The sequence below is a fragment of the Fusarium pseudograminearum genome, chromosome 4 (assembly GCF_000303195.2).
Source record: "Fusarium pseudograminearum CS3096 chromosome 4, whole genome shotgun sequence".
In the NCBI taxonomy this organism is placed as follows: Eukaryota; Fungi; Ascomycota; class Sordariomycetes; order Hypocreales; family Nectriaceae; genus Fusarium; species Fusarium pseudograminearum.
Window position 1 is genome coordinate 7,862,647 of NC_031954.1, and position 27,871 is coordinate 7,890,517.

The 27,871-nt window shown below is 48.6% G+C and overlaps 11 protein-coding genes across 11 annotated transcripts; 4 read left to right on the plus strand and 7 right to left on the minus strand.

Moving 5' to 3' along the window:
* Window positions 1-1,895: 1,895 nt before the first annotated feature.
* FPSE_07101 (uncharacterized protein) lies at window positions 1,896-3,666 on the minus strand (the record flags this gene model as incomplete). The annotated part of the gene is made up of 4 exons (XM_009260219.1): window positions 1,896-2,557; window positions 2,603-2,752; window positions 2,801-2,924; window positions 3,052-3,666. The coding sequence occupies 4 exons, from the start codon at window positions 3,664-3,666 to the stop codon at window positions 1,896-1,898; spliced, it is 1,551 nt and encodes a 516-aa protein (XP_009258494.1).
* A 2,481-nt stretch (window positions 3,667-6,147) lies between these two features.
* On the plus strand, window positions 6,148-8,120 carry FPSE_07102 (uncharacterized protein; the record flags this gene model as incomplete). The annotated part of the gene is made up of 7 exons (XM_009260220.1): window positions 6,148-6,178; window positions 6,234-6,319; window positions 6,368-6,488; window positions 6,543-6,656; window positions 6,703-6,948; window positions 6,994-7,743; window positions 7,789-8,120. 7 exons carry the CDS (start codon window positions 6,148-6,150, stop codon window positions 8,118-8,120), a joined length of 1,680 nt encoding a protein of 559 aa, XP_009258495.1.
* Window positions 8,121-8,550: 430 nt separating this feature from the next.
* On the minus strand, window positions 8,551-9,101 carry FPSE_07103 (uncharacterized protein; the record flags this gene model as incomplete). Its single annotated transcript, XM_009260221.1, has 2 exons — window positions 8,551-8,727; window positions 8,772-9,101. The coding sequence occupies 2 exons, from the start codon at window positions 9,099-9,101 to the stop codon at window positions 8,551-8,553; spliced, it is 507 nt and encodes a 168-aa protein (XP_009258496.1).
* Window positions 9,102-9,422: 321 nt separating this feature from the next.
* FPSE_07104 (uncharacterized protein) lies at window positions 9,423-10,361 on the plus strand (the record flags this gene model as incomplete). Its single annotated transcript, XM_009260222.1, has 1 exon — window positions 9,423-10,361. One exon carries the CDS (start codon window positions 9,423-9,425, stop codon window positions 10,359-10,361), a length of 939 nt encoding a protein of 312 aa, XP_009258497.1.
* A 175-nt stretch (window positions 10,362-10,536) lies between these two features.
* Window positions 10,537-11,122, minus strand: FPSE_07105 (uncharacterized protein; the record flags this gene model as incomplete). Its single annotated transcript, XM_009260223.1, has 2 exons — window positions 10,537-11,060; window positions 11,107-11,122. The coding sequence occupies 2 exons, from the start codon at window positions 11,120-11,122 to the stop codon at window positions 10,537-10,539; spliced, it is 540 nt and encodes a 179-aa protein (XP_009258498.1).
* A 3,642-nt stretch (window positions 11,123-14,764) lies between these two features.
* Window positions 14,765-15,972, plus strand: FPSE_07106 (uncharacterized protein; the record flags this gene model as incomplete). Its single annotated transcript, XM_009260224.1, has 2 exons — window positions 14,765-15,197; window positions 15,245-15,972. 2 exons carry the CDS (start codon window positions 14,765-14,767, stop codon window positions 15,970-15,972), a joined length of 1,161 nt encoding a protein of 386 aa, XP_009258499.1.
* Window positions 15,973-16,122: 150 nt separating this feature from the next.
* Window positions 16,123-17,688, minus strand: FPSE_07107 (uncharacterized protein; the record flags this gene model as incomplete). Its single annotated transcript, XM_009260225.1, has 1 exon — window positions 16,123-17,688. The coding sequence occupies one exon, from the start codon at window positions 17,686-17,688 to the stop codon at window positions 16,123-16,125; it is 1,566 nt and encodes a 521-aa protein (XP_009258500.1).
* A 265-nt stretch (window positions 17,689-17,953) lies between these two features.
* On the minus strand, window positions 17,954-18,985 carry FPSE_07108 (uncharacterized protein; the record flags this gene model as incomplete). Its single annotated transcript, XM_009260226.1, has 1 exon — window positions 17,954-18,985. One exon carries the CDS (start codon window positions 18,983-18,985, stop codon window positions 17,954-17,956), a length of 1,032 nt encoding a protein of 343 aa, XP_009258501.1.
* A 775-nt stretch (window positions 18,986-19,760) lies between these two features.
* Window positions 19,761-20,612, plus strand: FPSE_07109 (uncharacterized protein; the record flags this gene model as incomplete). Its single annotated transcript, XM_009260227.1, has 1 exon — window positions 19,761-20,612. The coding sequence occupies one exon, from the start codon at window positions 19,761-19,763 to the stop codon at window positions 20,610-20,612; it is 852 nt and encodes a 283-aa protein (XP_009258502.1).
* A 280-nt stretch (window positions 20,613-20,892) lies between these two features.
* Window positions 20,893-21,983, minus strand: FPSE_07110 (uncharacterized protein; the record flags this gene model as incomplete). Its single annotated transcript, XM_009260228.1, has 3 exons — window positions 20,893-21,143; window positions 21,762-21,858; window positions 21,894-21,983. 3 exons carry the CDS (start codon window positions 21,981-21,983, stop codon window positions 20,893-20,895), a joined length of 438 nt encoding a protein of 145 aa, XP_009258503.1.
* Window positions 21,984-23,557: 1,574 nt separating this feature from the next.
* FPSE_07111 (uncharacterized protein) lies at window positions 23,558-27,614 on the minus strand (the record flags this gene model as incomplete). The annotated part of the gene is made up of 6 exons (XM_009260229.1): window positions 23,558-24,520; window positions 24,564-24,805; window positions 24,849-25,382; window positions 25,427-25,580; window positions 25,624-26,888; window positions 26,936-27,614. The coding sequence occupies 6 exons, from the start codon at window positions 27,612-27,614 to the stop codon at window positions 23,558-23,560; spliced, it is 3,837 nt and encodes a 1,278-aa protein (XP_009258504.1).
* Between the last annotated feature and the right edge of the window lie 257 nt (window positions 27,615-27,871).

A 27,871-nucleotide genomic window follows, 5' to 3' on the forward strand; every position in this document is an offset into this window, starting at 1 on the left:
ACTGCGACTCAACGGTTGCGATAGCCAAGGCAATCAGTCGAGCCCGTACTTTGGTATGCTTGGTACGAGGGAACTCCGGATCACCTTGTAGTTGGGAATGGATCGCAACAAAGGCATCGAAAAGGGATAGAGAACCGAGTATTCCACCAGGAATGACCGAGAGAAGACGTTTGAAGGTTGATGCGACATCATGCACAGAAGCCTGAACGTGCATCGGCAGGTTTGCGCATCGAACAGTGGTACTCGTAACGTCGACTTGACCGTATTCCGTGGAGCAATAATAATCGAAAAGCATGTTGACTACTCTGATGGATCCCGGTATACGGAAGATCCCTCGGGTCGTGACATGCTGAGCGATGTGATGTGCAGTAGCTCGAAGACAGGTCGGAAGTATAAGGGCTGATGGTGCGTGTTCAACTGGAAGATAGAACATGCTCTTGCCGCTTATCCGTATCATGGACTGGAGATCGATCATCTTTGGTGTCTCTCGGCGATGTACTAAGTTGTGGGCGAGATCCGATACGCTGCGTTTGTGACGAGGTCCTTGAGTCGGTTGTAGTGTGTCTGGCCCATTTTGGTTCGAAGAGGATCTTAGTATGCGGTAAAGCCATCCTTGCTTCCGAGGACTATTAAATCCTTTGCCCTAATGTTGTTAGGAGTGGTATTATGAGAACAGTAAACACTTACTCGAAAGTCAAAGTCATCTATCACCAATATTCTCACTCCATTCTAGGATGGTCAGTTTGACAGTAAACTCGTCCGCAAGCAACCTCACCTTCTTTGCCAAACGATTGTATTCCTGGACAAAGTTCGCCCTATCATCGAATTCATCGGTATCGTTAAGGATGTTGTGATCACCGCTGCTGTTCGTCCAAGTTTTGCTGGTATGCACAGGCCCCTGGTCTGCTGTATGCCGTATTGTAGCCTGCAGAGACAAGTTACTCCTGGACGGCGCGAGGCGATGCTGAGGAATGTTCACGGGCGCAGAGTAATGACCCAGAGATGCTGGGTGGTAAAAGTTATCCATCGACACAGGATTTAGTGTAGTTGATGCGGATTAATAGAAGATTTTGTGATAGTATCCATCCGTTAATTGAGGTGCCGCCGTCGCAAGAAACTGCCTAAAAGCAAGAGATGATGGAGTTGATGCGTTGTAATGCTTCACGTTTCGCACAGGCGTCGTATGTATTGAAACGATGGATGATTCATTGCGGTTTATGGAAGGATCTGGCGGTAGCAAAGAAGTTGGGAAGGCGACGGTGCTGGTGCTGGTGCTGGTGGACTGAAGCGTTGCGACAGGAGCGGAAGCTGTGGCAGTGACAGTGATTACAGGTGGCAGCAACAGATGGCACACAATAGTCTCGAGCCACAAGACAAAAAAAGCGATGGAGTACAAGTCACACAGCAGCTTCTATACGAGTGACGATAAATAAAAAGTAACAAAATGTTGGTCTAACAGATTGATAGATTGTGGGAGTAACCTACAAAACAAACCCAAAATAAAATATGGGGATGGAATACTGAAATATATCAAGATAACGTGGATAAAAACCAATGTCGTCAGAGTGCAGCAAGCAGTAGCATCAAGTTTGGCTGTCATGCTCCATGTCGTCCAACTGAGACCTAACCAATCCCACTCAAATATTGGAAGCCACCCAGTTCCCCAAGCCGAAAAAGCGTCCATCGGTGGCACTCGACGTCCAAAGAAGTCGTCTTTTCTGAGACAAGCTGCATCATGCATATATGCCTTACCAACGGTCTATAGCGAACCATGTATGCGACATAGACATATTCATATTCTTTCCACGGAAACTCCCCTTGCGCCAGTTTATATGCTTGCCTTCCTGTCCCCTGATCGTAGATGGCATGCAATCATTATGAATCGTTTGGTCTCCTCAAGCCCAGTTACTTGTGTCTTCCACTCCGTACAGCAAAACATACTTGAGAATATCCGAAAGGGAGATGATGCCCTTGAGCTTGTTGTCATCGTCGACTACTATCAGACGGTGAACTCTGCTCTTGCGGACAGTGTCAAAGATGGAATCCAGGCGATCGCCTTCGCTGCATGTGTAAATGCCCGGGCTCTCGTCAGATCTCTTGCACAGCGCCTCCCCGACGGAACCATCCAGATCTTCGTAGGCACCACCTTTGATACAGGGGATGACATCAACCGCTTCAAACACATTCAGCACCCGGCCATGCGAATCGATGATTGGAACACAGCTGATGTTGTATTTGACCATGAGATGAACGACGTCAAGGACTGAACTGTTCATCTTGGCTGTAGCGATGCCTGAATAGGTGCCGAGGCCAATCTCCCGAACAGTCTTTTTCAGCAGTACTGTGTTATGTTCGTTGTTAACAGCGATAAACTTGAGGATGCGATATTGAGTGATGACCGAAACAACCATCTCCTTGTTGGTTTCGCTGTCGACATCTACGAGCGGGATTCGTCGCGCGCGGGTCTTAAGCATGCGTCGACATGCTTCGTAGAGCGGCTTCGAAGGATGAACCGAAACTGTCTCGATAGGTATCGCGCCAATCGATTTTTCAATATCTGGATACTGTTAGCAATGAAGGCGCCGAGAAGAAACCGACCAACCTCTTAAACTGCTTAGCCGAAATTGGTCAAGTTTGTGGAACTCGTCAGGATACTGGCAATAGTACTGGATCACATTGATAAAATCGGTGCTCGTAAGGATGCCGGCGAACCTGGAGGTTTTGGAGTTCCATAGAGGAGCCGATACAATCGCTGTAGAAAGTTTTAGCATCGGTCAAAACTACGAATGGGGCGACGCACAGTTCTGTGTTAAGATGTTGATCGCCTTTTTTATGAGAAGTTCGTTATCGAGGACGATAAGTCGGAACGAGAGTGGCAGAACATCGTAGCTGGTGCGCACTCTGAGGAAATCACGAATAGCGTTCTACGGCAAGATTAGCTCAACTCAAGATATCCTCATTCGGGTGCGCGCGTGCCCCACGTTAAGTTGTACGGGCGGAGGGATGCGACGAGACAAGCGCTCCAAAAGAGAGGCAAATGATAGTACATACCAGACCTTGCAACTGATCTCTGTCCAAAGGACTCAGTGGTTTCGGCTCGGTGGGCGCCATTGGGCTCCGGATGGAAGTCCTGCGTCGAAGGTAGGATGACGGAGCGACAAAATGAGGGACATGGCCATGACCGGCGGCCGAAGTGGAGGACGAGGGGCCAGTGGAGGCTGATGCAGCCCGCCTGCGTGGAGTTATCAAAGCCGGTCCTGTCACGACTCCAACTCCAGCTGGAGGTGCTGTGGCGTCTGTGCCTTGGGGTGGTGCTGAAGCTGTGGTCGAAGCGCTTTCGGCTGCTGTACCAGTCATGCCAGGTACCTCTGTCTCTGTGCTGGGGGCATCAGCTTCGACGCGGGGCAGCTCGCCTGCAGTATCGTCACCCTCTGCATCAACAGTTGAAGATTCGATCGGAGGCTGTTGTGGTTCGGTTTCGGTCTGAGATTCTATCCATGATTTGACTTGTTCTTGTGCCGGGTCCTCCACTGGGGTTTCGCCTGTCTCGAGTTGGCCTTGGGTTCCCAGAGGTTCGCTTGGTAGATCAATATCTGCTGGTGCCTTTGCTTCGGTTTCGAGGGGCGGCTCCCCTCGTACAGGTTCGGGTTCTGGATTTCCCTCCATTCCAACCAACTCCTATATCTTGATGTTGTACAGTAGGATGCGACAGCAGATCAATCACGTATCGGGTGTTAAATGCTTCGTAGGTCGGAAAATCGTAAAGGATCAGATGCTGCACAATTGACAATGGCCAGGAGAGAAGCGGACGAGCAGTGAGCTGCGGCGCATTACTGGTGGTAGAAAACCCAATGATGACAAGGCAGACAGAGAAGATGGTGATGGAGCGACAACAGGCCTCGAAAATTGTCAATAAAAATAATCCGATAGATTTGACGATTGTTCCATGTCAATAAAGACGCAGTTTGCTTGGTAAAGCTTGGAAGAGGACGCAGTCGGAGTGCAAAAAGGGAAAATAGTGCTCAAATTGACCAATACTCACAATCGCCCGGCAATCGGTCGGCCACTTGACTGAAACCTGCTTCGGTTTGTAATAAATGATAAGAGAACCACCTAGGTCTACAATACAGTTTGCCCAACAAAAGTCCAGCATTACTGTTACTGTACCTAACAGCGGGCGGAAACTACCTAGACCTACAGTACAGTACTCCATACCGCTGGCCAACATGCAACATGGGATCTGAACGGACCCTTGACACTACACAGGCGGAGCATCCGTACGAGCAACGGCGTCATGGGCGGATCGACGATGATGAACTTCGCGTCTTGGCATGATTCAGCCGTTTTACAGTTGATGCTCATCTCCAAGACTTAGGATTGGCCCGAGTCATTGATCTTTGCAGCAATATCACATCTTTTGTTGCCGTATGTGACGGTTCATATTCTTGTGATGATCTGAGTATACATTCGACTACCTCACCACAGTAGCTTCCAAAATCCCGCAACCCTCTTGTTGGCTAATGTATTATGGCCAGGGATTTTTGGTGAGACAGGGCATAGAGGGATGGATCACAATCCAATCTTCAAGCCGTACAAAACCCATATCAGTAGGCTGCATGTCTCAGGATCTTCATTCCTCAATCACGTCTCGTGTGTGTGTATTTGACTGTGGGCATATTTCAAGGGTCCAGGATGAACCACTCTGGTCATAAGCTGCGATGTTTCAGATAACGCTCGATCTTTGTATACGCCAACGTGGGAAAAGATCACGTATTCCAGCAGTAATAGAAGTAGCTTGATCGACATACGAAAAAGGATGCTAGCTTCAGCAGAACGGGTTTATCATGATATCAGAATTGAGTGCATGGTACAGGGTAGATTGTCAATCAACGACTCCACGTAAATCTGCGGCAACGACACGATGATGTCCGACCAAACCCTTTCTGTAGATCGGTAAACAATCACTTACATGGTTGGATTGCATGAAACTCAAACATCACCAGCTGGTATGATATGAGGTGGATTTATAACTCCCAAGTGTCAAGTTGGACAAAATCGAAAGGCATGTCGTATGTACAACTTTATTATCGGATAAGTTGCTACGGATAATGTTGATTTGATGTGCTTGTCACATGTGAGTGCCGGTAGGTCCATGATGATCCAATGGTGTCATGGACCAGATAAAGGCCAAGAACAGTCAAGGATCCCATCGAGGTACATTATCAAGGGTTGTTTTTGATGCATGTTCACACGACAACATCTAGCCTGCATCAACTTTTCTCCATAGACTTTGTAGAATGGTTCACCGTTCTTGATGAGGCGCTTGAATGAATGGACAATGACAGTTCAGGCCTGGCCCGAGCTCCTCCAAACTCCACAGCAGCTGGGTTCATTAGAGGTGGTCCACTATAACAGCTGTCGAGGCTACAAGGATGCGCTAGAGAATCAAAACAACAGCGCACGTATCCGCCAAGGTGTCCCTGGCGGACCCTGCTTGTGGCGGATGACCTCGAACTAAATGAAGTCACCTAATGCGAGAAACCTTTGATCCTTCAAAGTTACTTTTTATCCAGCGCAATCAAAGTGCGATTCAAAGTATCTTCAAGTATCTTTGCAGCTCGTCCTGTTCTTTCCTTAGCTCAGGCCTGACCTACCTCAGGCAGCTTTAACTTAAGCTGTAGAAGGTCCTACCCGAGCTGGCGCTTTGCTTCTTTCTGGCGCGCGTCCATCTCAATCCCCATTCTTTCCCTCGCCAACCAACTGTGAGGCCAAGGATCAACTCCCCCTCGGAATCAACTCTCACCTCCAATTCATCCGCAAACTATATTTCTCTTCACCGTCCCGCGATCTTGACACTATCGTCGTGTCGATAATTGGCGTCGGTTGTCTCTGTCGTCGGTCATTTCCCCCGTCGCACGGCTCGACTCTTATTGTTTTTGTGCTTGCTCGAACCAGCCAACCGAGTCCGCGACAATTATATTCGATTTAATCCCTGTTATCGTGACGCACGGCAGGACGACAGTTTCGTCAACAACCGAGCCTTGACCGACTCCCCATCAAACCTCGAGCTTCCAACTATTTCCACGCCGTCACCTTTATCGGCCAACGACAAACTTCCATCACCAAAGACTGCTCTTTATTCCGGCCATGGGTATCTGCAGCTCTACGTGCTGCGGAGGTACGCATCCTCCATCATATTTGTGTAGTCAGCGATGGATCTGACTGTTGTCTAGGACGAGCCCGCGATGGCTTGTACGAACCCGTCCTTGCCGATAGCGAACGAGAGGCTGTCGCCGATCTTCTGCAATACCTAGAAAATGTACATATCCTGCGATGCCTATTGAGATTATTGCTAATTCTGTATTAGCGCGGCGAAACCGACTTCTTCTCTGGCGAGCCGCTGCGTGCTCTGAGTACTCTGGTATTCTCGGAAAACATCGATCTTCAGCGAAGTGCTAGTTTAACTTTTGCTGAGATTACTGAACGAGGTATGTATCAAGGCATGAATATGCAATGTGACCTTGGCTTACTAACTGTTAAAGATGTCAGAGAAGTCGACCGCGACACCCTCGAGCCTATCCTATTTCTCCTCCAGAGCCCCGATATCGAGGTCCAGCGAGCGGCCAGTGCTGCACTCGGAAACCTGGCTGTCGACAGTACGTTCCTCTCAGTATTTACAGCATAGCAACTGACAGTTTGTAGCCGAGAACAAAGTCCTTATTGTGCAACTTGGCGGCCTAACACCTTTAATCCGTCAAATGATGTCCCCCAACGTCGAGGTCCAGTGCAACGCTGTGGGATGTATCACCAACCTTGCTACACATGAAGAGAACAAGGCAAAGATTGCCCGCTCCGGAGCTCTGGGTCCTCTGACAAGACTCGCCAAGTCTCGAGATATGCGAGTCCAGCGAAATGCTACTGGCGCTTTGCTGAACATGACACATTCCGGTATGTTGCGTGTTCCCGAATAGATGTCAGTGCTAACAGAAATAGATGAGAACCGACAGCAACTCGTCAACGCGGGAGCTATTCCTGTACTTGTCCAGCTCCTCTCTTCGCCCGATGTCGACGTTCAGTACTACTGCACTACAGCCCTCAGCAACATTGCGGTCGACGCAAGCAACCGACGAAAACTGGCCCAAAGCGAACCAAAACTGGTTCAATCTTTGGTCAACCTTATGGACTCGACCTCGCCCAAGGTTCAATGTCAAGCCGCTCTCGCCCTCCGTAACCTAGCTTCAGACGAAAAGTACCAGCTCGATATTGTCCGTGCTAATGGACTGCACCCTCTTCTTCGACTTCTTCAGTCCTCTTATCTGCCGCTTATTCTTTCTGCTGTCGCCTGTATACGGAACATCTCTATTCATCCTATGAACGAGTCACCTATTATCGAGACCAACTTCCTCAAACCCCTTGTCGACCTGCTCGGATCCACCGATAACGAAGAGATTCAGTGCCACGCCATCTCAACCCTCCGAAACCTCGCAGCCAGCTCCGATCGCAACAAGGCTCTTGTTCTTGACGCTGGTGCCGTGCAGAAGTGCAAGCAACTGGTCCTCGACGTTCCCATCACTGTTCAGTCTGAAATGACAGCCGCCATTGCGGTCCTGGCTCTTAGCGACGATCTCAAGTCTCATCTGTTGAACCTGGGAGTCTGCGGTGTCCTCATTCCTCTTACTCATTCTCCAAGCATCGAAGTCCAAGGAAACAGCGCTGCTGCTTTGGGCAACCTATCCTCCAAGGGTAAGTCAAGCCAGGCAATCTCTAAACAAAAGCTAACAAAAACAGTTGGTGATTACTCCATCTTTGTGCAGAACTGGACCGAACCCCAAGGTGGAATTCACGGATATCTCTGCCGTTTCCTGCAGTCTGGTGATGCGACATTCCAGCACATTGCAGTCTGGACACTCCTGCAGCTCTTCGAGTCCGAGGATAAGACCCTGATCGGGCTCATCGGAAAGGCCGAGGATATTATCGAGCATATTCGAAGCATCGCAAACCGCCAGATCGAACCCGATAACGAATTCGAAGATGAGGACGAGGGTGAGGTTGTCAACTTGGCCCAACGTTGCCTGGAGCTTCTTGGACAGAGCATGTCCAAGGCCCATATCGAGGGCTAAACTCATGATGGACGTATCTTGAGGTGGGTGCTCTTTTTCAACTCAAAAGCGAAAGCGTTATGGGGCTGGATGACAATGGTGTTGGGCGTCTTTACATGTTTAAGATTGATTGGTTCTCGGGTGGCGGATTGTTTCTTTACACGACTTGCATTGCCCTTTCAGAGGGCCTGTTTTAACATTGTTTTCATGTTGTGGTTATGGTGTTTGACGCACGGTGTACGAGAATGGACGTTGGGACATGTTGTCCAAGAGGACGACATTTGTTTCATTTTGTTTGATGAAGTTTATGCGGCGGAAATCCGCTAGATCACTTACTGGGAATTAAATTTGGCGAGAGCACATGTAATTAGACGAGCAGTCGTAAGTTTCTATACCCAGATAAGAGATGACATACATATCAGGTTTGACTCGGTGAATGTGATTGTGGATGTTAGTCCAGCTCATCAACCTTTTCTAACCCAGTCTTTATCCACTGGCGCTCATTCCAGGGGAGGATTTTGGCGATGGTGGTGCCAGAGATGAGAGCCAAAGGCAAGGGACCAAAGTGACGTGAATCTCTTGAGGCTGGGAGGTTATCTCCTGAAATCCAACAATGACCCTCGGGGATCTGACATGTTAGCTTGTAGTAACAGTGCTTGTGGGGACAAATACCTGAATCATCAAGTCTTCCCCTTGTTCGCCTGGAGTTCCAACAGAGACATAGTCCCCTGGCATGCCAGTCACGCGCTTCACTCCCCATTGATTGTTGAAGATGGGAATGCGGTAGACAACCAAATCGCCCACAGAAACACCACGACCATAACGGCGTGTGTGATCACACAATATCCAATCACCGTCAACCGTAAATGTTGGTAACATAGATGGGCCTTGAGCGGGACTAACGGTATAGCCGTAGGTGATGCCAAGATGGACGAGACATGCAGCTTTGACAAAAGACGCAGTCGTTCGCACTGGATGGCGGGCAAAATGAAAGGAGGCCATCATGGAGTGCCTATAAGGCAGTTTGAACGAGAAAATGGAGGTATTACAACGAGGCCATCCATTTATATACCAGGCCGAATGGATGCTGTGCTTGGTGTTGATGGTGCTTCAAAGTGTCTAGTGAGATTCGTCCCTTATTGGATGTCGTCCCTACAGTGCCCCGTAGTGACGTTTCTGCCAAAACCAACCGCCCACAACCTCTAATCGAGAGGGACAAGATCAGTTAGTTAGCAAATCCAACATCGAAGCCATTGTCGGCGGCGCCACTCTTTTGCAGTTCTGAAAGACCTATCACCTATATCATTAGGTACCGTCACCAAGATGAGCAGCTTTGCATGCCTCCAAAGCTCCCGCCGGGCTCTGTATCGAGTCTTTGTCGAGCGCGAAGCTCTTACACGCCAATTCATACCGACACAACGAATACTACCCGTATACCATAATCGCCGATTCTCCGTGTCACCGCTACATTTGAAGGGAAAGGCTCGCCGAGGAAAAGCTGGTCAGGATGATTTCGAGACGGAACCAAATGATGAGGAAAACAAGACCTTTGATCGACGTTACACTACCAAGGAGGATTTTATCAAGTCTGGTCGCGACCGTCTCCCTATAGATTTCGAAATAACGGATCCCAAAATCATGGTACTCGACAACGGCGTCCTTGACGGACCACTCGTTACGCGCAACGTTATGAGCCGCATTGACACTTCTACGGATTCTCTCCGGATGGCTACTCCCTACATCCCCGCTGACCCGAAAAACAACAAGCCGGTACAGTATGCGCTGTGCAAGATTGTCAACAAGAGGGAAGAGTACGAGAGACAGCGCGAGCTCCAGCAGCGTCGTCGTGTGTCCAAGCAGACTTCGTCAAAGTTTAAGGAGATCGAGATGAGCTGGGCAATCGATGAAAACGATCTCAAGATCAAGACGAAGCAGCTGATTGGATTCCTCAGCAAGGGTTGGAAAGTGGAAGTCATCATGGGATTCAAGAAGAAGGGGCAGAAGAAGAGGACTTCTGAGGATACAGCTGAAGAGGCTTACGTCAAAGTGCAGAATCTCGTCAAGGAGCTTGGTACAAAAGAGTACAAGCCGAGAGAAGGAGAGGTTGGCCGCACAATGAGGTTTTACCTTGAAGGAATTGACAAGGAGTTGAATACCGAGAGGCAAGCAGAGGCTGCCAAAGAACAGCCCTCTGCCACTGCTGAAATGGAGCAGGAGGAGAGTCCTGTGGAAGAGGATGGTTCTGTGCAAAAGGAAGCATAAAAAAATGTTCAACATGTATCAATAGCATCTGGGTATCTACCAGACGGCAAAGTCTAGCCGAAGTGTATAAAAAAAGAAAGAAATGTATATCATCAGCCGGTTGTCGTATCCCGGACATAAAATTGAGAAACCGAATTTTGGACACCAAACTCCGACCCAGTCCTTGTGCGATCTCTTACAAGATCTCATCACCATCTTCGTCCGCTTGAACAGAGTTTGTAGGGATAGCGGCACTGTCATCTGTCACAGGCGCCGTCAAAGTCTTCTCGTCTGCGCCATCCATGTCCTCATCGCCCTCGTCCTTCTTAGCCTCCTCATTGGCAATATCCCTCGCCTTATCAGCTTCCTCAGCAGCTCTCTCAGCCTCCTCAGCAGCCCTATTGATCTCCTCCCAGTTCTTAGCGCGCGTCTGAATATTTCTGCTACGACCCTTGCTCTTCTCAATCTTGTTCTGTGTGCGCTCCGCAACAGCAGCAGCCATCTCAAGACCCTTCTCATGTCGCTGGCGCGCCTTTGCCGACATTTTGTCCTTGCGACCGCGCTTGGCCTTTTTCGAGATGCCGGCTGAGTGCTGGGCTGCTAGGACGGAGGGACGATGGGGGGCATCGCGGGGAGGAGGCTGGACTTCTTTTAGAGATTTGTCGGTGTCGATGTCGATGTCTGTTGCGCGACGAGCGGCGCGGGAGTGGATTGAAATCGCTGGAGATGTTAGAATTGGAATATTATGGGATGAGGTAGAGCATACCTCTCTTTTTGGCCATTTTGACGGTTTGTTTTGGTTTGGAAAGAAATGTGAATGTTGGATCTAGAACTGCAACTTTCGGCTTGGTGGGGGATTGGAATTTTTGATACCCCACAAAGATAAGCTGACCGAGGCTTCACCGAGCTCACCGAGATTGACGTAAGAGCTTAAATGAAACATAGTTGACTGCATCACGATTTGCGTTGGAAGTAATTCTACTCATTCGAAATACGATGTATAGGCACCATTGAGATGTAGTATTCAATTTGATAGCTACAGTTCTTGAATCTTTTTAGCCCTGTCTGTGTGCTGGGTAGGAATTACCTACCTATACAGCACAATAGGACCCCTGTCATCTTGGGAGCCTGTATTGTCTGCTGCCAGACATCGAAGCTGCAGTATTTTCTGTTAGTAGGTTCATTGAAGCAGAAAAGGCCAGACAAATGTCATTATAAAAATCAGACATCTCCATATTTGTCTCTTGAATTTATGAAAGATTCGAGTAATTGAAGTATCTTGGCTAGCCAAACCCTCCCAAGCACATGCGGTAACTACAGGGTATTGATATACCCAGTGGCTTCCATGTAAACAGCCATGTCTCAACTTGCCTCGTACACCTACTTTACTTGATCATCAACATTCTACAGCCTACTATAAAACACGTTAATAAATACAATAAAAACTTCAGGAAATCACAATCTGAGGCCAAGAACATGCAGAACACAACCTAGTATCAACCAGTCTTCAACGTTCAGGGGCCCTCACCCGGCGACACATTAGCCATGCTCCCCATCACAACCTGCTTCGTTGCAGGACTACAGTATCTTCTTCATCCCACAAAGCTGGTAAGAACAAAGTACATGTCTATAAGTCTCACACATTCTGACGCGTCCAGGGAACCATCCAAGAAACCATCAACCCGGATGCTCTCATTCCCGTTACGCTACTTACCACGGACGAAATCTTTGGTGATATCGAAGGTGTTTTGAACCTTTTCGATAGTGTCGATGACGTGTTTGTCCCAGACTTTGGATCTATTCTCGTGGAAAAGACTGGTAGCAATAGCAGCCATGTCCAAGACGCGCGGCAAGTCTACCACTTGGACCTAATCAAGACCCTGGAGGGTTTCTCTGAACTACCCTCAGGCCCCTACTTTCTTCACGGTCCAAATCTTCACCAAGCATGGCGGCTGTATGATGATGAATTCGGAGCCTTCACCTTTGGTGTTATTCCGGATGATTCTGGTAAACCAGACGAGTATGTTACTTTTCGTATACTGTACTACCTGCTAACCATTTCAGATACCAACCTCTCACTTCGTCTTCAGTGCAAGGAGATTCAGTGACAGTTCCTGTTCCTTCCAGACTCTATTATCCTCAACCTTCTCTCCGAAAACCCTTGTCTGGTGTTCGTGTCTCTATAGGTGATACAATTTCGTTGAAAGGAACCCATACTACCTTTTCCAGCCGGGCATGGAAGTCTCTCTACAAGGATCCATCGAGTATTACAGCCAATTATGCTCAAGAGCTTCTGGATCAAGGGGCAATTATAGTTGGAAAGACCAAGACAGCACAATTTGGGACAGGCGCAGACTGGGTCGACCAACAGGCTCCATGGAGTGCACGAGGTGATGGCTATCACAGTATGCAGGGTAGCTCTGTCGGTGCTGGTTCAGCGTTGGTCGGATACGAATGGCTGGATCGCAGCGTTGGGGTAGATGGTAAGTCATGGCAGGACAAAATCACGTTCGGATCTAACAATTACAGATGGTCGAGTCGTAGCCGAGAACGGTGTTTATTCATTGATCCGCCCAGCCAACATATCATCAGGTGACGTGAAGACAATCTCCAAGTAAGTATTGTGACTTACCTGTAAACTGTACTGACAACGTTAGGTTCGACGGAATGAGATTCTTCAGTCGGAGTCTGAAAGGCCTGCTTCATCACGCACCAAGTCCCAAACTCGAGCCAAGAGGAGAGAGCTTTGCCCCCAAGGTTGTTGTTCCTATGGACTTGTCTTCGCCTGGAGAGACGCAAAAGGCAGCCATTGACAAATTTGTGTCAATTCTCCAAGATATTCTGGATGCCAAAGCCGCATATATTGACATCAGCAAAATCTGGGAGGAAAACCCACCAGTGAAAGCATCAAAGGAAGGAATGCAATCATACATGAGCCAAGTAAGTCGCAAGTCAGTAAGAAAGACATAGCTAACATTCAAGGCACCTTTTCGATCATGGTGTTACGACTACTACCATACCTTCGATGAATTCAGGGATGAATACAAGCAGAAGCTTCACAAAGAACCCTTCGTAGAGACTGCGCCGCAATTCTTCTGGTTTGTCTCGATGTCCTATCGTCGCCAATTACTAACTTGCCCAGGGAACAATGCAAGTCCGTAACGGAAGAGGAACATAGCAAAGACACCGAACGACTCGAGATATTCCGAAAGTGGTTTCAACGTAACGTCATGAACATCTCAACTACTTCCAATGCCAACACACCCATTCTGGTCCTTCCATGCGGTGATGTCCAAGTCAAACATCGGAACGAGCCCGTGGAGTACGTGCAGTACCTCTATTACCTTTGCATCAGTTGGCTAACGTACTTATTAGTCCACCAACCATTTACAAAGGCGTTGATTTCACAACGTTAGCGCCCGTATTGGGTGCAAGTGTTTTGTCGTTTCCCTGTAAGTTGTCCTGCAATGAATTGAGAGGCGGAAAGTTGACCGTGGCCAGTCACACAAGTATCGTATAAATCCGACATTACTGGCACGACTGAGTATCAGCCGGTGTGTATTTCAGTCTTGAGTCTTCGAGACGACCAAACATCACTTATTCAACTGGTCGAGAAAGCTTTACGGAAAGGACATGTCCCAACCCAAGTGGATGTTGGACGAATGACGTTTCCAGTCAAAAAGTCAGACCATTTCGTCAAACACTTACAAGCCCCTTTGCTGGTTCAAGGCTCGACAAACGAATTGTGAGAGAACATGTTCCTCTATGTCAACCACGCTAGTACTGCACTTAATGTTTGGCCAAGTAAATGCCAAGATACAAACATTCATCAGTCTTGTTCCCCACAGATATGTCTTCCCCGCGGTCTTGTTTGGTGGTGGATCACTGCAGTTGGATCCCCGGATGATGGAGCTATAGTGATTTGCGAACCCTGGTATACATGCACGGCCTTTCATGTTGTCCTTACCCTTGTACCCTGATTATTGATACGTTACGGAGTATAGAGTATTAAATTCCTGAATCCAATATTGATTCATCATTGGTGTTGCCATTAATAAATCGTGCCGCAGATTTGGACACAGCATGCGTTAGACGCGACACTCAGCATAAACCGGGAGTGATCCGGCTTGAAGCCGTCGACAGGGATCTTCCATCAAGCTGTCAACCGGAGACCGGGATCCGTTAATGCCACCTTTGGGGGGCCTCAAGGTACGTAGAGAGCCAAGAGCCAAATAAGGCGAGCGGCTGAGGCTTGTTGTTGATCGCTCCACTTACACTTTGATTGTTGATCTATCTACCTAATCAGGCACACACACATACACAGTTGACTGATTGTACTCTGACACTTTGGGCAATCTCCCTCTCATCTTGCCTCACAGCCAGTAACTATCGCTCGCGGTACATCTCACCAGATCAGATCAGCAATGGCGGAACCAGCAAATACACCAGTACCGGCTTCTACGCCGCGAGCTACATCTCCTGCTCCCCATCAGTCCCTGTTTTCCCAATCTGGCTCATTTCTCTCACCAAAGCTATCTATGCCACCGTCGAAACCACGGGTTCTTCATATTGGCGATCCTGTGAAATACAACCCCGAAACTTTTCTCCGCTTCAGTATTCAGTGTGAGATTGTGAGACCTTCAGCTGAAGAGCGGCAGCGACCTGAGCTTATCAAGGCTCTTAAAGATAAGCGATGGGGAGACTTTGATGCTATCTTTCGACCGTTTTGGAGCACTGGTGGAGAGATGGGAAAATGGGATGCTGAGCTGATCAACCTGCTACCGGAGAGTGTCAAAGTGTTTGCGAGTGCAGGTGCTGGGTTTGACTGGGCTGATACGAAGCTCTTGGGCGAACGAGGTGAGTAGTAGAACTGCCGCTGTAAGTGAGTCAACTGACAATAAAAGGAATCATTTATTGCAACTCTGGTCTTGCAGCTGCCGAAGCTGTCGCTGACTTCGCCATGGCTGGTATCATTTCCACTTTCCGTGTCCTCCCGTGGTGTATCTCATCCGCCATGTCCGGCGACGAGGAAGCCTTCAGCACAAACCATCGAGATGCAACCATGCAATCGCGCAATCTCCGCAACCAAGCTCTCGGACTAATTGGATTCGGCAACATCGGCCAGCAGATAGCGGCTCGTGCCCGTCACGGTTTCGGCATGGATGTCCATTACTACGATATCCTCCCCAAACCTTCTTCTGTGGTTGCCCCTTTGCGAGCTACGCATCATGAAAACCTTGAGAGCCTTCTTGCTAAATGTGATTGTGTTGTGCTGTGCACACCTGCTGGCGATGGTACGCTTATCAACGCAACTACATTACCGCTTTTCAAGCGAGGATCACGTTTTGTCAATATTGCGCGGGGCAGTCTTGTGGATGAGGAGGCACTGGCCGCTGCATTACGAGATGGAACTTTATCCAACGCAGCAATTGACGTTCACGCGAATGAGCCAAAGATACACCCTGGGCTAATGGAACTAGCCAAGCAGGGTCGTGTACTTTTGACGTGCCATAACGCTGGTGGAACGGTCGATACACACAAGGGTTTTGAAGAGTTAAGTATGCGAAACATTATGGCTATACTCAGCGGCGGGGAGGCTATCACACCTGTGAACTTGCAGTTTCTGAAGTAGACATCAGTGAACGAGGCGAATCTCATGAGGGGCCAGAAGTATGGTGAGCAATAGACTATCACAGATAATAATGCAACTGACGTTAACCAAATACATACTCAAAACTCCGGCTCAAACCAATCGTTACCCAAACAGTATTTATACAGAACTTTACTCCTTGGGCTTCTTTCTAATAAGACCCATAGGTAGAACATTCACGTCTTTGGACTCCTCCTTTGGCTTCTTCTTGACGAGACCAGCACCAAGGACATTAACCTTGCTCTGGTTGTCGTCAACTGTTGAATCGGTGCGCTTTCTCTTGACAAGATTGGTCAAGTTGTTCACACCGATAGTGTCCCTGGAGGCTGGGACAGGTGTCTCGCGCGTGCCAAAGACGACAACACCCCATTTACCACCTCCTCCGCCCTCACTCAACCAGCGACGAGTACTACCCACCGCTTTGTTGAGAGTTGCGAAATCGAGGTGCAGCAGCAAACCCACAATACGCTTGTACGCTGCTTCATCGAAGATCCTTTCACCGCGACCCTGGGGCGTCCAAGAGTAATATGCTGTGTTGGCGGGGCGATCGAGCAGATAATTGTGCTTTGCTCGCTTGATGCGCGGGGCGCGAGCGATAATGGGACCTTTGAGAGTCTTTTTGGTCTTCTTCTTCTTGATCCTGGAGTCTTTCTTCTCTTTGGAAGGGAAGAGCTTGCGGGGCGTTGTGGTCGGTGTTATTTGCACGATGCGCTGCTTCTTTGGCGTTTCTGGCGGAGCTGTCGACTGGGAGTCGTCGAGCTTTGAGGCTGGTTCTTGATCATCAAAGACAAGCCAGATGAAGCCCGTCATACGGCCACTTGAGCACTCTTGCCGATACGCCATCATCTCCCAAAACATGTCCAGTGTCTTGACGCTCTTCCAACTACCCTGGTTCTTCATCGCTTGCGAGCTGGCGGCTTCTTCGTCTAGTTCGTCTCGGAATCTGGACTTTGGATCGTCGGGGAAATGGGGGATCAGACATCGCGGCGGCACCCAGTCGAATTCGCGGTAGTAGTGTGATATGCGTTCTAACGGATGCGTAAACTCCCACGCAGAATGGGCTTTTCGCGGTGTGAGGGCTCGGGTCTCGTGTGTTTCTAATCCGGGAACGACGATGTATCCATTGGCGCTCTTCCATGGTGCATCTGTGGACTTTGGCGCTGGGCCGAGGAGGGGATCTAGCACTCGACACCACCACTTGATAAGGCCACGGTCGTCGAGAACATGCTTGCCCTCGTTGTCCACGCTGCCGGGGAACAAGTATTGATCTTGCGCGCGGGCGAATAAGTTAACGACGAATTGTATATCCTTCCTCCTCCGCTTCTCGACCAGGAATCCGACAAATGTAGCGCATATTTCGCGAATAGGACTGGGCGTTCCCTTGGGGAGGTTGAGGAGGGCAAGATAACCTGTCGAGTCCGCTTTTGAAACAAACAAGGTCGTCGATCGAGCTGTGGTATAGATGAAGACCTCAATTCCGAGCACCAGGACTTGCTTTCCCTGCTCGTTGGGGGCGTCGATGGAAACAGCTAGGAAATGGTTCTCGCAGTATGTTCGTTCGGGACGCTCGTTTGGAGGCGGCGAGTAGAGAGGGTCTGTTTTGGTGGGAGGCGTTGAGATGTGAAGGGTTGTAAACTTGTGGCCTTTAGGGAGAACCGAGGCTAGACGGGCGCCTAGATCGTTACTAGTGTTGGCCATGTTGAAGCGGTGCGAGTGTCCGAGAGTTGAGATACGAGGTGATGGACATCGTTTGTTGGCTTGCATATGATTGTTTGGGTGGTTGTATCTGTAAGCTTCAAAGCTTTTAGTGGTCGCTGGGGCAGCGGCGGGGCGATCCACAGGGGTCGTTGCAGGGGTACCTACTAAGGTACAGGGTACTGACAGGTTGTATGGCTTCCATCTTCATGAACAAAGCAATTCCAGTCTGAATTATGATTAATTGAGTCTCATTCCAGTTCAATCGTTAAGCTCCAATCCCCATCTCTGAAGGTTTAGGGTGATCGCTCCGCCAACTTCCAACAGCCATAGCAACATGTATAAGATTCCATCGCGGACCATCAGCAAAGCAAACAAACTCATCAATCATCATGTCCATCAGAGGCTTGTACTTTGTCAAAACAGCCGCCGATCCTCTTCCCTCGATGAGAGCCTGTAACTCGTCCACCTCGGACGGTTCAAGGTACTTCATCAGGTGACTTTCCACCTCGCGCGGCGTCTTCCACCATTCCATTCCTTGTCCTTTGGCGACGAGTTCCTGCTCCATCTTTTTGCGCAGTTCAGGGAGGACGGACCTGTAGATCATTTCTGTCTCTGCGTGGGGGTGTTCGATGAAGCCCTTTTGCTTGTACTCGAGACGAGCTAGGGCGAGGGAGAGCATGAATCGTCGGTCGGTGAGATGTTTGCTGTGGTTGAAGAGTCTGTCCATGGGGTTCATGTCCGGTGGGCCAGGTTTGCCCAGCATGTTGAGCTTGTGAGTCTCCCACAACGATACGGTGTTTCTTGTGCATGCCCAGTATAGGCTTCCTGCGAATGTGTAGAGACCTTCTCCTAGATATCTGCGTGCGTCTGAAGGGGCCTCGAAGATGCGAGCCAAGTGGTCGATGTCGGTCCATAGTGGCTGTGCTAGACTCAACTTCTGTGCAGTGTCTTGGCCAAGGGCCTGTGTGTGTAAATGGATATCAGAGGATAGCAGCTCCGAGATGTCAGAGGTTCTCTCGGATGTGATAGGATCCGAGGCTCCTGATGAGCTGGAAGTGGCTCTCTGGCCATTTCCATCGCTTGTGCCCTCATCTCCAACGGTCTCCCTCGCTTCTGCAAGGGCAGTCTCGAGCTCCTGATCTTTTCCGCCGCGTTTCTGGGCAAGCTTCTCTATACGCTTAAGAGCGTCTCTTAACCTCTGGTTTTCGTCTTTAAGTGTATTGAATCTGGAAGCATGTCGTTTGCGATACTCGCGCTGTGCAACTCTGCTTCGCTCTCGCTTTGGCTGTGTCTCCATATTAGTTTGATGCCTCAAAGTTGATCAAGATGTGCGGTATTGTGTGTGTATGACTGCTTTGTAATCACGACTGAATGGAGGTTTACCCACGTCTTGACGATCCCCGGTACTTGGCGGTGACATTATAGGTAGGACAGTACCTGACTACAGCACAGGAATACGAGCTTGGCTTTGAAGTACCAAGGGCGATGACAAAAGTTGCAGTGTAAGTGATAACGTTGTTGACTGAGTATGGAGAACTGGATAACGTTATGAAGCGTTGAGTGGGGCAAGCCATGATACCATACGCATACGGAGGAGGCGCACGGAGTAATGAGTCGGTATTGGTCAATATAATCCTTGTCGTCTTAGTCCGTACTAGGATATCTCTGTCTTATACCAACTACCGTGTAGCAGACGACGCAGAGTACAGCTTCAAGAATGGTGTATGTATAATATTTGTAGAAAAAAGGAAGAGAAGCAATGTTGGCAACAGCGATATAGCAAACAGTACTGTTTGGATCGAGGTAAATTAGGAACATTGAGTCCGCTGTATGTTGCGCACGCAAACCCTGTCAAAGTACTAGACTTGCACTTGTTGATCCGACGGTCCTTGTTAACGTGTGATAACGTTGAGACTCACGATAACTCTCGTAATGTAACCAACAGACAAGGAAGAATTATACGGAACTTGTCGGACGAAAAGCAAAAGGCTATATATATCGGACAAAACGGCGTAAAAGAACAATCATCAACTCACTCTCACACCTAGTCAATCAAGCCAACCCAACTCAAGATGCCGTCTCCTATCCACAAAACAACATACCCAGCAATCTCCCCTCTTCGTCCCGAACTTTCCACCAAAGGAAAGAATACTCTGATCACAGGTGGAGGCTCTGGTATCGGTGCTAGCATCGCAAAGTCCTTTGCAAAGTCGGGCGTGACCAAACTAGCTCTTCTTGGTCGCACAGGCAAAACACTCCTCGCAAACAAAACCGAGATAGAAGACAAACACCCTCAAACTAAGGTCTGGACCTACACCGTTGATATATCCGACTCTGAGTCAACTCGAAATGCCCTTGAAGCGTACGCCAAAGCAGTAAACGGCAAGATCGACATCCTCATCGCCAACGCAGGATACATGCCCAAGGCAGAGCGTATCACTGTAGCTGATCCAGATGACTGGTGGAGTGGTTTCGAGATCAACACAAAGGGCAACTTTAACCTCTTGCGCGCTTTCGATCCTCTCGCTGCCCCTGGAGCAAGAGTTATCCACGTCTCGACCCGAGCTACGTACATCGAGTACCTGGAGGGTTTCTCCGGATACCGAGCGTCCAAGCTAGCTGCGTACAAGCTGTTTTCCTGGTATGCAAACGAAAACCCCGACAAAGTGGTCCATCAGTTCGACCCGGGTTTAATTTTAGATACTGGAATGTCTGCTCCGCTTGAAGGCCTGATCAAGGAGATTGGACTTGTGGGAGATGATGTTGAACTTCCCAGTGACTTTTCGGTCTGGTTGGCTAGCGATGAAGCAAACTTTTTGAGTGGTCGTTTCGTTGAGTGTGCGTGGGATGTTGGGGATCTAAAGGCGGCCAAGGAGGAACTGAAGGCATCGTGGAACAAATGGACAATCGGCTTGTTGGTTTAACATGAAAGGGTACTCTTTGAGCACTGAATGTTCAACAAGCGCATTTGATGATGCTTGATTTCATCGATGGTAGGTAGAAGTATAAGTGACGAAATCAGTAGGTGTTTTATTTATAAATCTATGAGCCGAACCTTTTCAGATTACTCAAAGAATCTCAACAACAGAATCAAACACGTAAGATATCAGATCAAAGCATTCCCAATGGCTACTTAACTTTCCCAATAACTTTCGAACATTGACTAAATGGAATTGACTTACCTACTGATTTCGTCTTTTGTCTTCAGCGGTCAACGTTTCGTACTTTGGATGCTGCGAACAGTTGCACAAAAGCCTGTCTACCTGTGCCGAGACGCTTCTGTAGAATTGACTTGTGGTTCTGCATGATTTTCCTCCACTGTGACCAGCTGTCGTATTGCTGTTTCAGGCTGTAGGCGCTTAGTTGTTCGTACCATGTTGTGTCAGGTTTATCGGACACTTCGATTTCCATTTTCACCCATAGGGTTCCAGGATTTGCCATATTCTGCCAGTTCACTGTTTGTATCACCACTAAGTAATTGAAGTCTAAACTTCTGTAAAGTTGGCATATTTTGTAAAGGCTGTCTATTTTTGTACCTTTGGCCCAACCTTCCCGCCAGGTAAGATGCTAAATTACATGATGATGAGCGTCCCGCGCCTTCACTAACTAGAACTAAGTCTAGGGGGGTAAAGGGCCTTCCATTTCATCAACTCCGTGTGTGCTAAAATACATGATTAATTCCCATCATGGTGGGCTTTCTTCACCCACTCCTCCATTGTCAAAACGCCTTCCGTCTCCTTCTGAAATCTCTCCACGTCCTCACCATCAGCCCAACTTATACACCGGTGGTTGTGCCGGCACGTTGAAATCCACAGAGGGCACGAATCTCCGTGGGGGCATGGTACCGTTATGCCGCAACCCTTCCGTCCATTGTTTTCCGTCGCGTTCTTAATGACGACGTGCTCAGGGATCAGACAGGTTGGGTTGCCGCACAAGTGCGACACCTGATCATCCCCCTGAGCCGCCAGACCGCGGGAGGGGGGGGGAGACAAGGGCCATCTCGGTGTCTAAGGACACAGCAGCGTTTGCGGCGGGCGGCGGCGCTGTAACTTGACCCAGACTTATCGGCGTACCCGTCGACCAGTCGTTTCCACGTGCTGAATGCGATGTCCTTGCTGATGCCTTTGAGCTCTGTAAGTGTTGCTGATGGCGAGGAGACGGTGGTGATTGCTGGGCTAGGTGATTGCACAGGGGGACAAACTTACACGAATCGCAAAGGTTTTGATACGAGAGGCCGCAGTAGCAACGGTGCGGTTAGGCGGCGTTCGCTTCTCAGTGGCACCGTCATTCCACATCCCTTACGCGAGTTGTTTTCCGTTGCATTCTTAATTACAACGTGCTCAGGAATCAAACAAGCAGGCTTTCCACACAGGTGCGATATTGAGACAAAAGACGACAGTCTTCAGTGTTGGACTTGCTCAAGTTTTGTGTTCCATAAAGTTCAGTTGTATGAAAAGTTTGAAAAGTCGGCAGTCAGCTACCGAGCAACGAAATCATTTTGTACGCATTTCTTTTAAAGAATGGAAAGAACGAGGCAAGTATTCCATGTTACGGAAAGTGTTGAGCATGATGTAGTACGAGTAGAAAGTGCAGTCTACTCGAAAGGGTCTGTGCCGGGTATCGTCAATGCTCCTGCCTGCAAAGATCCCATGAGTTGCCAGAATCCTCCAATCAGTGGCTCCTGCCGAAATTCGGTATATTACTGCGTAAGTTGGCGATGGGAGTGAAGAGTTTGATGGTGTATTTCTCGCAGCTACCTATCAGCTGGGAGGATTATGCGCAAATTGTGTGTCATCATATGGCTCTTCGACCTGTTGTGGTAATCCGCGCGAGGTCAACATGAAGGGATCGTGACAGTCGATCACATATTATGAGCCGAAAGTACGAGAGATGAGCCTTAAGTTCGAGGGCAAAGTAACTGGAATGCGACTTAGTGTGTTTTCTTGGTTGCTGATTTGGAAGAAGGATCATTGTGTTATGCAAGATACCTCTTTCCCTTCTACAATCAGCTTGTATAGTCTTTGTTAGTTCTTCCGATCGACATGATCAAGGTGTAACCAAAGATGGCTGTCTGACTTTTCAGTCGACACTGGATCGTCAAGGCAGATATTTTTAATTACACCCTGATAATGGCGATCGGAAGAACCAACAAAGATTATGTAAACTGGTTACAGAAGGAGAAAGATCATGATATAGCATAATGATCATGATCCTTCTTCCAAATCAGTAACCGAGAAAACACACTAAGCTGGGCAAGCTAACTGACAAGTGGATAGTCGGTTTTCTTTTTCAAGATGTTTCTGGTTATGTCAGAAGAAGAGGGTGAGGGTTGCCGAGCAGTGCTTTTGTATTGTGCGAAATTAAGGTTGCGTTTGTGCCCTACTTTGTATGACTCTCGATGCAGGGCAGCCGGAGGCATATTTTGTTTAAAGTTGTATCAACCACCAAATGCTTGCCAACCTCGCCTACCTGCCCAGTAGTAGTAGAGAAGTTGGACTCTAGAATCTTAGCATATAAAAATAAACAGCCCTAAGTATGGTCTAAACAGCATGAACTGTCCGAGTATCTTCTTCATACGACTAATGTTTTTGATACCCCGAGTTCATGTAAGTCATCCTTGTCTCTTTAGCTCCCGATGTGCAGATCTAGGCTAACCGGGGTCCCCTGATGTGGATCTGCCCTAGGAAAGATTCCGCTCTGACACCGGACATCAGTGTGGTTTCAAACAGGCAGACAGGGCACTTAAGAGCATATAAACGAAGTTCCTGTGATAACTAATAACAACCCAACTCCTTACTAGTAAGCTACACCACTCTGTGTATTCCTGACCTGGGTATATTAAAAATACACAAAAATACATTCCATAGTTCTACTTCATCTTTGATCTCCAACTTCCCTTGCCTCCCATAGTCGTCTTCTTGTTCTTCTCAGGCACCGTGTATCCCCTGTCCCTCTCTAGTCGATGTCTTTCCCAAAAATCACTCATCTCTTCCCTCAACATGCCTTTCTTGCCTCTCAAGTCCCTCTCGTCTCTTTGTCGCTCGTCCCGTTGAGGAACCATACCCGCTACACCTGAAACAACAGGCTTGCACAGTGTCCTCCAGAACCACGACATGGCGATGCGATATAGGTGAGTGAGCCATTTGGCAAAGAGTCTAGCCCTTGTGCTCCAGGCCGCCACAAGAGAGAAGATGACAAGAGCAAGACTGGACGGAAGAGAGATCGCGCCAATAGTCTTGAGGCTGAGGTTATTCTCACCACCCCATTCGTGCGTGTTCATACCGAATAGACCAGTGAAAAATGTCAATGGTAGGAAGATGACTGTAAACGTGGTAAAAATCATGACACTTCGACTCTGTGCACTGGCAAGGTCGGCGTGAAGTCTACTCAGCCGCACCTCATCAACCTGAGCTTGCCTCTGAACCATCTGAAGCAGCTTGTCATAGTCATCTCTTGTATTTCTGACCCTCTCAATCATCTCTTGTCCCTGGTGGGCATACTCGGAAAGTTTCTTGAGGGCTTCACTCAGAAATATTCTTCCGTTTGCTGTTCGCTCACGAAGTTCGGGTCGAGCATAAGTCGAAAGCATGGAGCTGACGACCTTGGACTGTCGTTCGAAAAGATGTACGAGAATCAAAAGCTCGTCCTCGATATCCCGAAGTTCCAGAAGTGCGGATGTATTATCGCGGTTGTCCTCTTCTGATCGACGACCTTCAGCTTTGTGCCGCGCTCTGATGGATCGAGCTTTGTTCTCAACTGGTTCGTATGCCGACGCTTTGTCGCGAAATCCCTCGGCACGAAAGGATTTGAGCGAGAATGTGAGTTTCTCGGTCTACTTGGTTAGTACTAGTCGTGTAATGAAGGGAGCTACTTACGAGAACGCTGATGGCTTCTTCAAAGATTCGAAAAACTTCGAGATCAGGATGCGATGCTCGATCGAGGAGCACAGTTACCGCGTGAAGTACAGACAGCGCTGCTAGATCTAGAGCGTTTTCGCACTGGCGGGTAAGATCGACGTTGACTTCGTTAAATATACTGTCGCGAAGGTCTGCTTGTTGATACAGAGGCCCTTCAATAGCATCGCCCTCGCGCTTGGGGAAGAAGGACAGTAACGTGTCTGCAGGGTTAGTCTAGGCCTATAGCAGAGAGGGTGGACTTACGAGAATCAATGACCCACAACCACAGCTGATCTACCATGAGGACGTTACCATTGAGTATGGATTCCTCTGGGATGTCCTCATTGTCTCCATCTTGACTGCTTGTCTTGGATCTCCGACTTCCACTTCCACTGCTACCATCGCTACTATTCGACATCTGTCCATGAAATCCGGGACCCAGCCCAGGAGCAAAGCTTCGTTCTTTTGTCAACTTGTACAGCATCTGATCATCATCTCGTGATCTTGTATCTCGTAGAGAAGGGTATCCGTATTGATCCAGCGTTCTTCGGCAGTTGATAGGCGGATCATGACCCAGATACTCCCAAATAACCTGCGCTTCAAGAGAGTCGGATTTAGCAACAGATTCAGGCACAGGCCGGGCTCTTCCATGGTTCAAACGCTGCAGAATCAGTTCCCGTCGGCGAATAAGTCGTTTGTAAGAGTCGAAGTGGAGATATGGTAGGAATAGACACGTATAGACCCCGCCATCACTCCTTGTCATTGAAGATTGTTTAGAAGACCGACCTCGAGGAGACACTACACTGTTAGAATCTAGATATATAACCAGGAAGAGGACATACTGTGTCGAGGAGCTGAGAAGTAGCATCCTGGCTTAGCAAAATATGCATAATGCTGAGAGTGTCGCCCACGGGAATGTCTCGTTGCCCAAAAGTCATTGTTGAACAGAGGAGCATAGTTGCGATGATCCGATATTTGCAACGTCTCGAATATTTTCTGCTCAAGTCAGTAAAGCACCTCAACGTACGATCTTACTTACCGTCACCCAGCTTGGATTATTATATGGTAAATGTACCCATATGAACTTTCTGGCTTCCACTTGAGGTTTCGAAAACGCAACAGGGACTTCATCAACAATAACAGTCTCACTTGTTCTTTTGTCTCCATTTTCAACGACCTTTCGGATTGCAACTATAGCTTCTGGTAGTTTTGGAGATGCGTCAATATCGTCCTCGTCGCTGAAGCCCTCGATGGTACTTCGGCTGCGTTGCGAAAAAGGAGGGAAATCTCGATACTCGTATTGAGAAGCCTGTGTGCCCAGACTTGTAGATCTGCTAAGCGTCCGGCCCATGCGACCACTGGGAGGCGGCGATAGACGATCCACGGCGAGATCTTGATCAAAGTTGGCGCGTATAAGAGGCGATGGCCGTTGCATTGGCGTTGAGTAGTGTGTTGGTGGTGATATTGCTACTGGCGACAAGGGTGTAATGGGAGATCTCGAGATCACTTGAGGCGCTGATTCCGACCTTGTGTTTTTGGCGTCAATGGGTCGGATAATCGGTGAAGCAGGGGGCGATGCATGGAATGATCCATCCTGTGAGATTCCTAAAGCATTGTTGCCTGCTCCATCCATGTCTCCCCTTTGTGTCGGCAACCTGGCTGTTTTCCCTCTTTCCCTCAAGAATCTTCCTTCATCAACTGTCTCGACTTCGTTCAGTCTATCAGCCAAACACTCCTGGGGCCCCTTTCTCAGAAACTCCCGCAAAGGTAACCTTGTAGACCACGCTCTGATAGTCGCCGAGTCCAGTGGTCCCGGAGAATCCTCGAAGAACCCATGGATTTCGACGTTGACCTTTTGTTCGAGATCCAAAGTCCAATTTCTATCCTCGCAGGAATACTCGTCTGCTCGGTCGATGAGCGAAGACAACTGCTTCATAAATAATCGCATAGTGTGGACATTGTGTCTCCCAAACGAAGCTATATTTGCATGGTCGCTTTGCAGCGGAAGAATCGTCTCCTGTCGCATACCGAGGATGGCCGATTTTATCGACGTCAGCGGTGCAGTAAAGTAGACATCTCCAGTAGACCCTGAAAGGCGAGAGTCGATAGTTTCGTACAAGGTCCATATACGGAAATCGTGTGCTATAGATTTAAAGTCGTCGTCCAGCTGGAGAAGAAGAGGATTTCCTACGCGCATATCATCGGTGATGGAACATGGCAAAGGGGCTGAAAGTTGAAGTAGACTCTGGATTCCGGTTGCTAAGTTCGGCATGGCAAAGTAGCTTGATCCTTGATGAGGAGTGCCTGAGTTGTTAGTATAGAGGGAGTACACTTTCAAGGGGACAACATACCAAAAAAGGCAATACCGTAGCATTGTCTATAGATATCCTCATATCGAGTATCACGACTTGCCTTTGTTAGAACCATTTTGGCAATAATTCCACCAATGCTATGTCCCACAAACACAATCGGTCTGGCCTGTTTCTCTCGCTTCCTCAACTCTTCCAGCTCCTCCAGAAGCGCATCTGCCAAGGTGCTCAGTCTCATACCCTCGGCTGTTGAGGGATGCTCGTAGAGGAGAATCCGTGCTCGATCAGCTTCACGTCGAATGCCTTGTCGGACCCATGAAGGTGCAGGTCGATCTGGATCTGGCGCTGTTTGACCTTCGGCATCTCGCATAGACAGCGCACCAAAGAAACGGCCCATCCGGCCATCGCGACTCCATGTTCGAAGAGAGTTCGCTCCAGGACATGGAACGGTCACGATGTCGACAGTTGTTTGATCGTGAGTAAGTTCACCCTCTGGGTCAATAGTGAAGCTTCCTTTGTTGGACGGCTCTTCCGCTGTTTCGTCCTCGGAAGGTGTTTCATTAATAATATTCTCCTTCTCCTCGACTTCATTCTTCTTGATTGTGTAATCATTTAGCGGCGGTAGCTGACTTGGCGGACTTCCTGCTGGGTTGACGTTGATGGAATCATAGTCGTTGCTAAGTTCTGGCCCAGGTGAGCCGAGGCCTCCTGCCGCAGCCATTTCCGCTTCAGTGTAAGACGCCCTATAAGTTTCCCGGCGTCTTTGCCTGGACAAAACTGGACGAGAGGCTTGAGACATGAGGACACAAGTTATCGGAAATTATTTTATCTACCTACATCAGATGCTATTTGTTCTGTTTTGCAGTGGTTGAGTTCATATAATGATCCATTAATCCAAAGAGTCACACTCCGTCCATAGCCTCACGAGCACCCGTGTCTGCCTTGGATCAGCGTTTACTCGTGACGAAAGCCCCATAT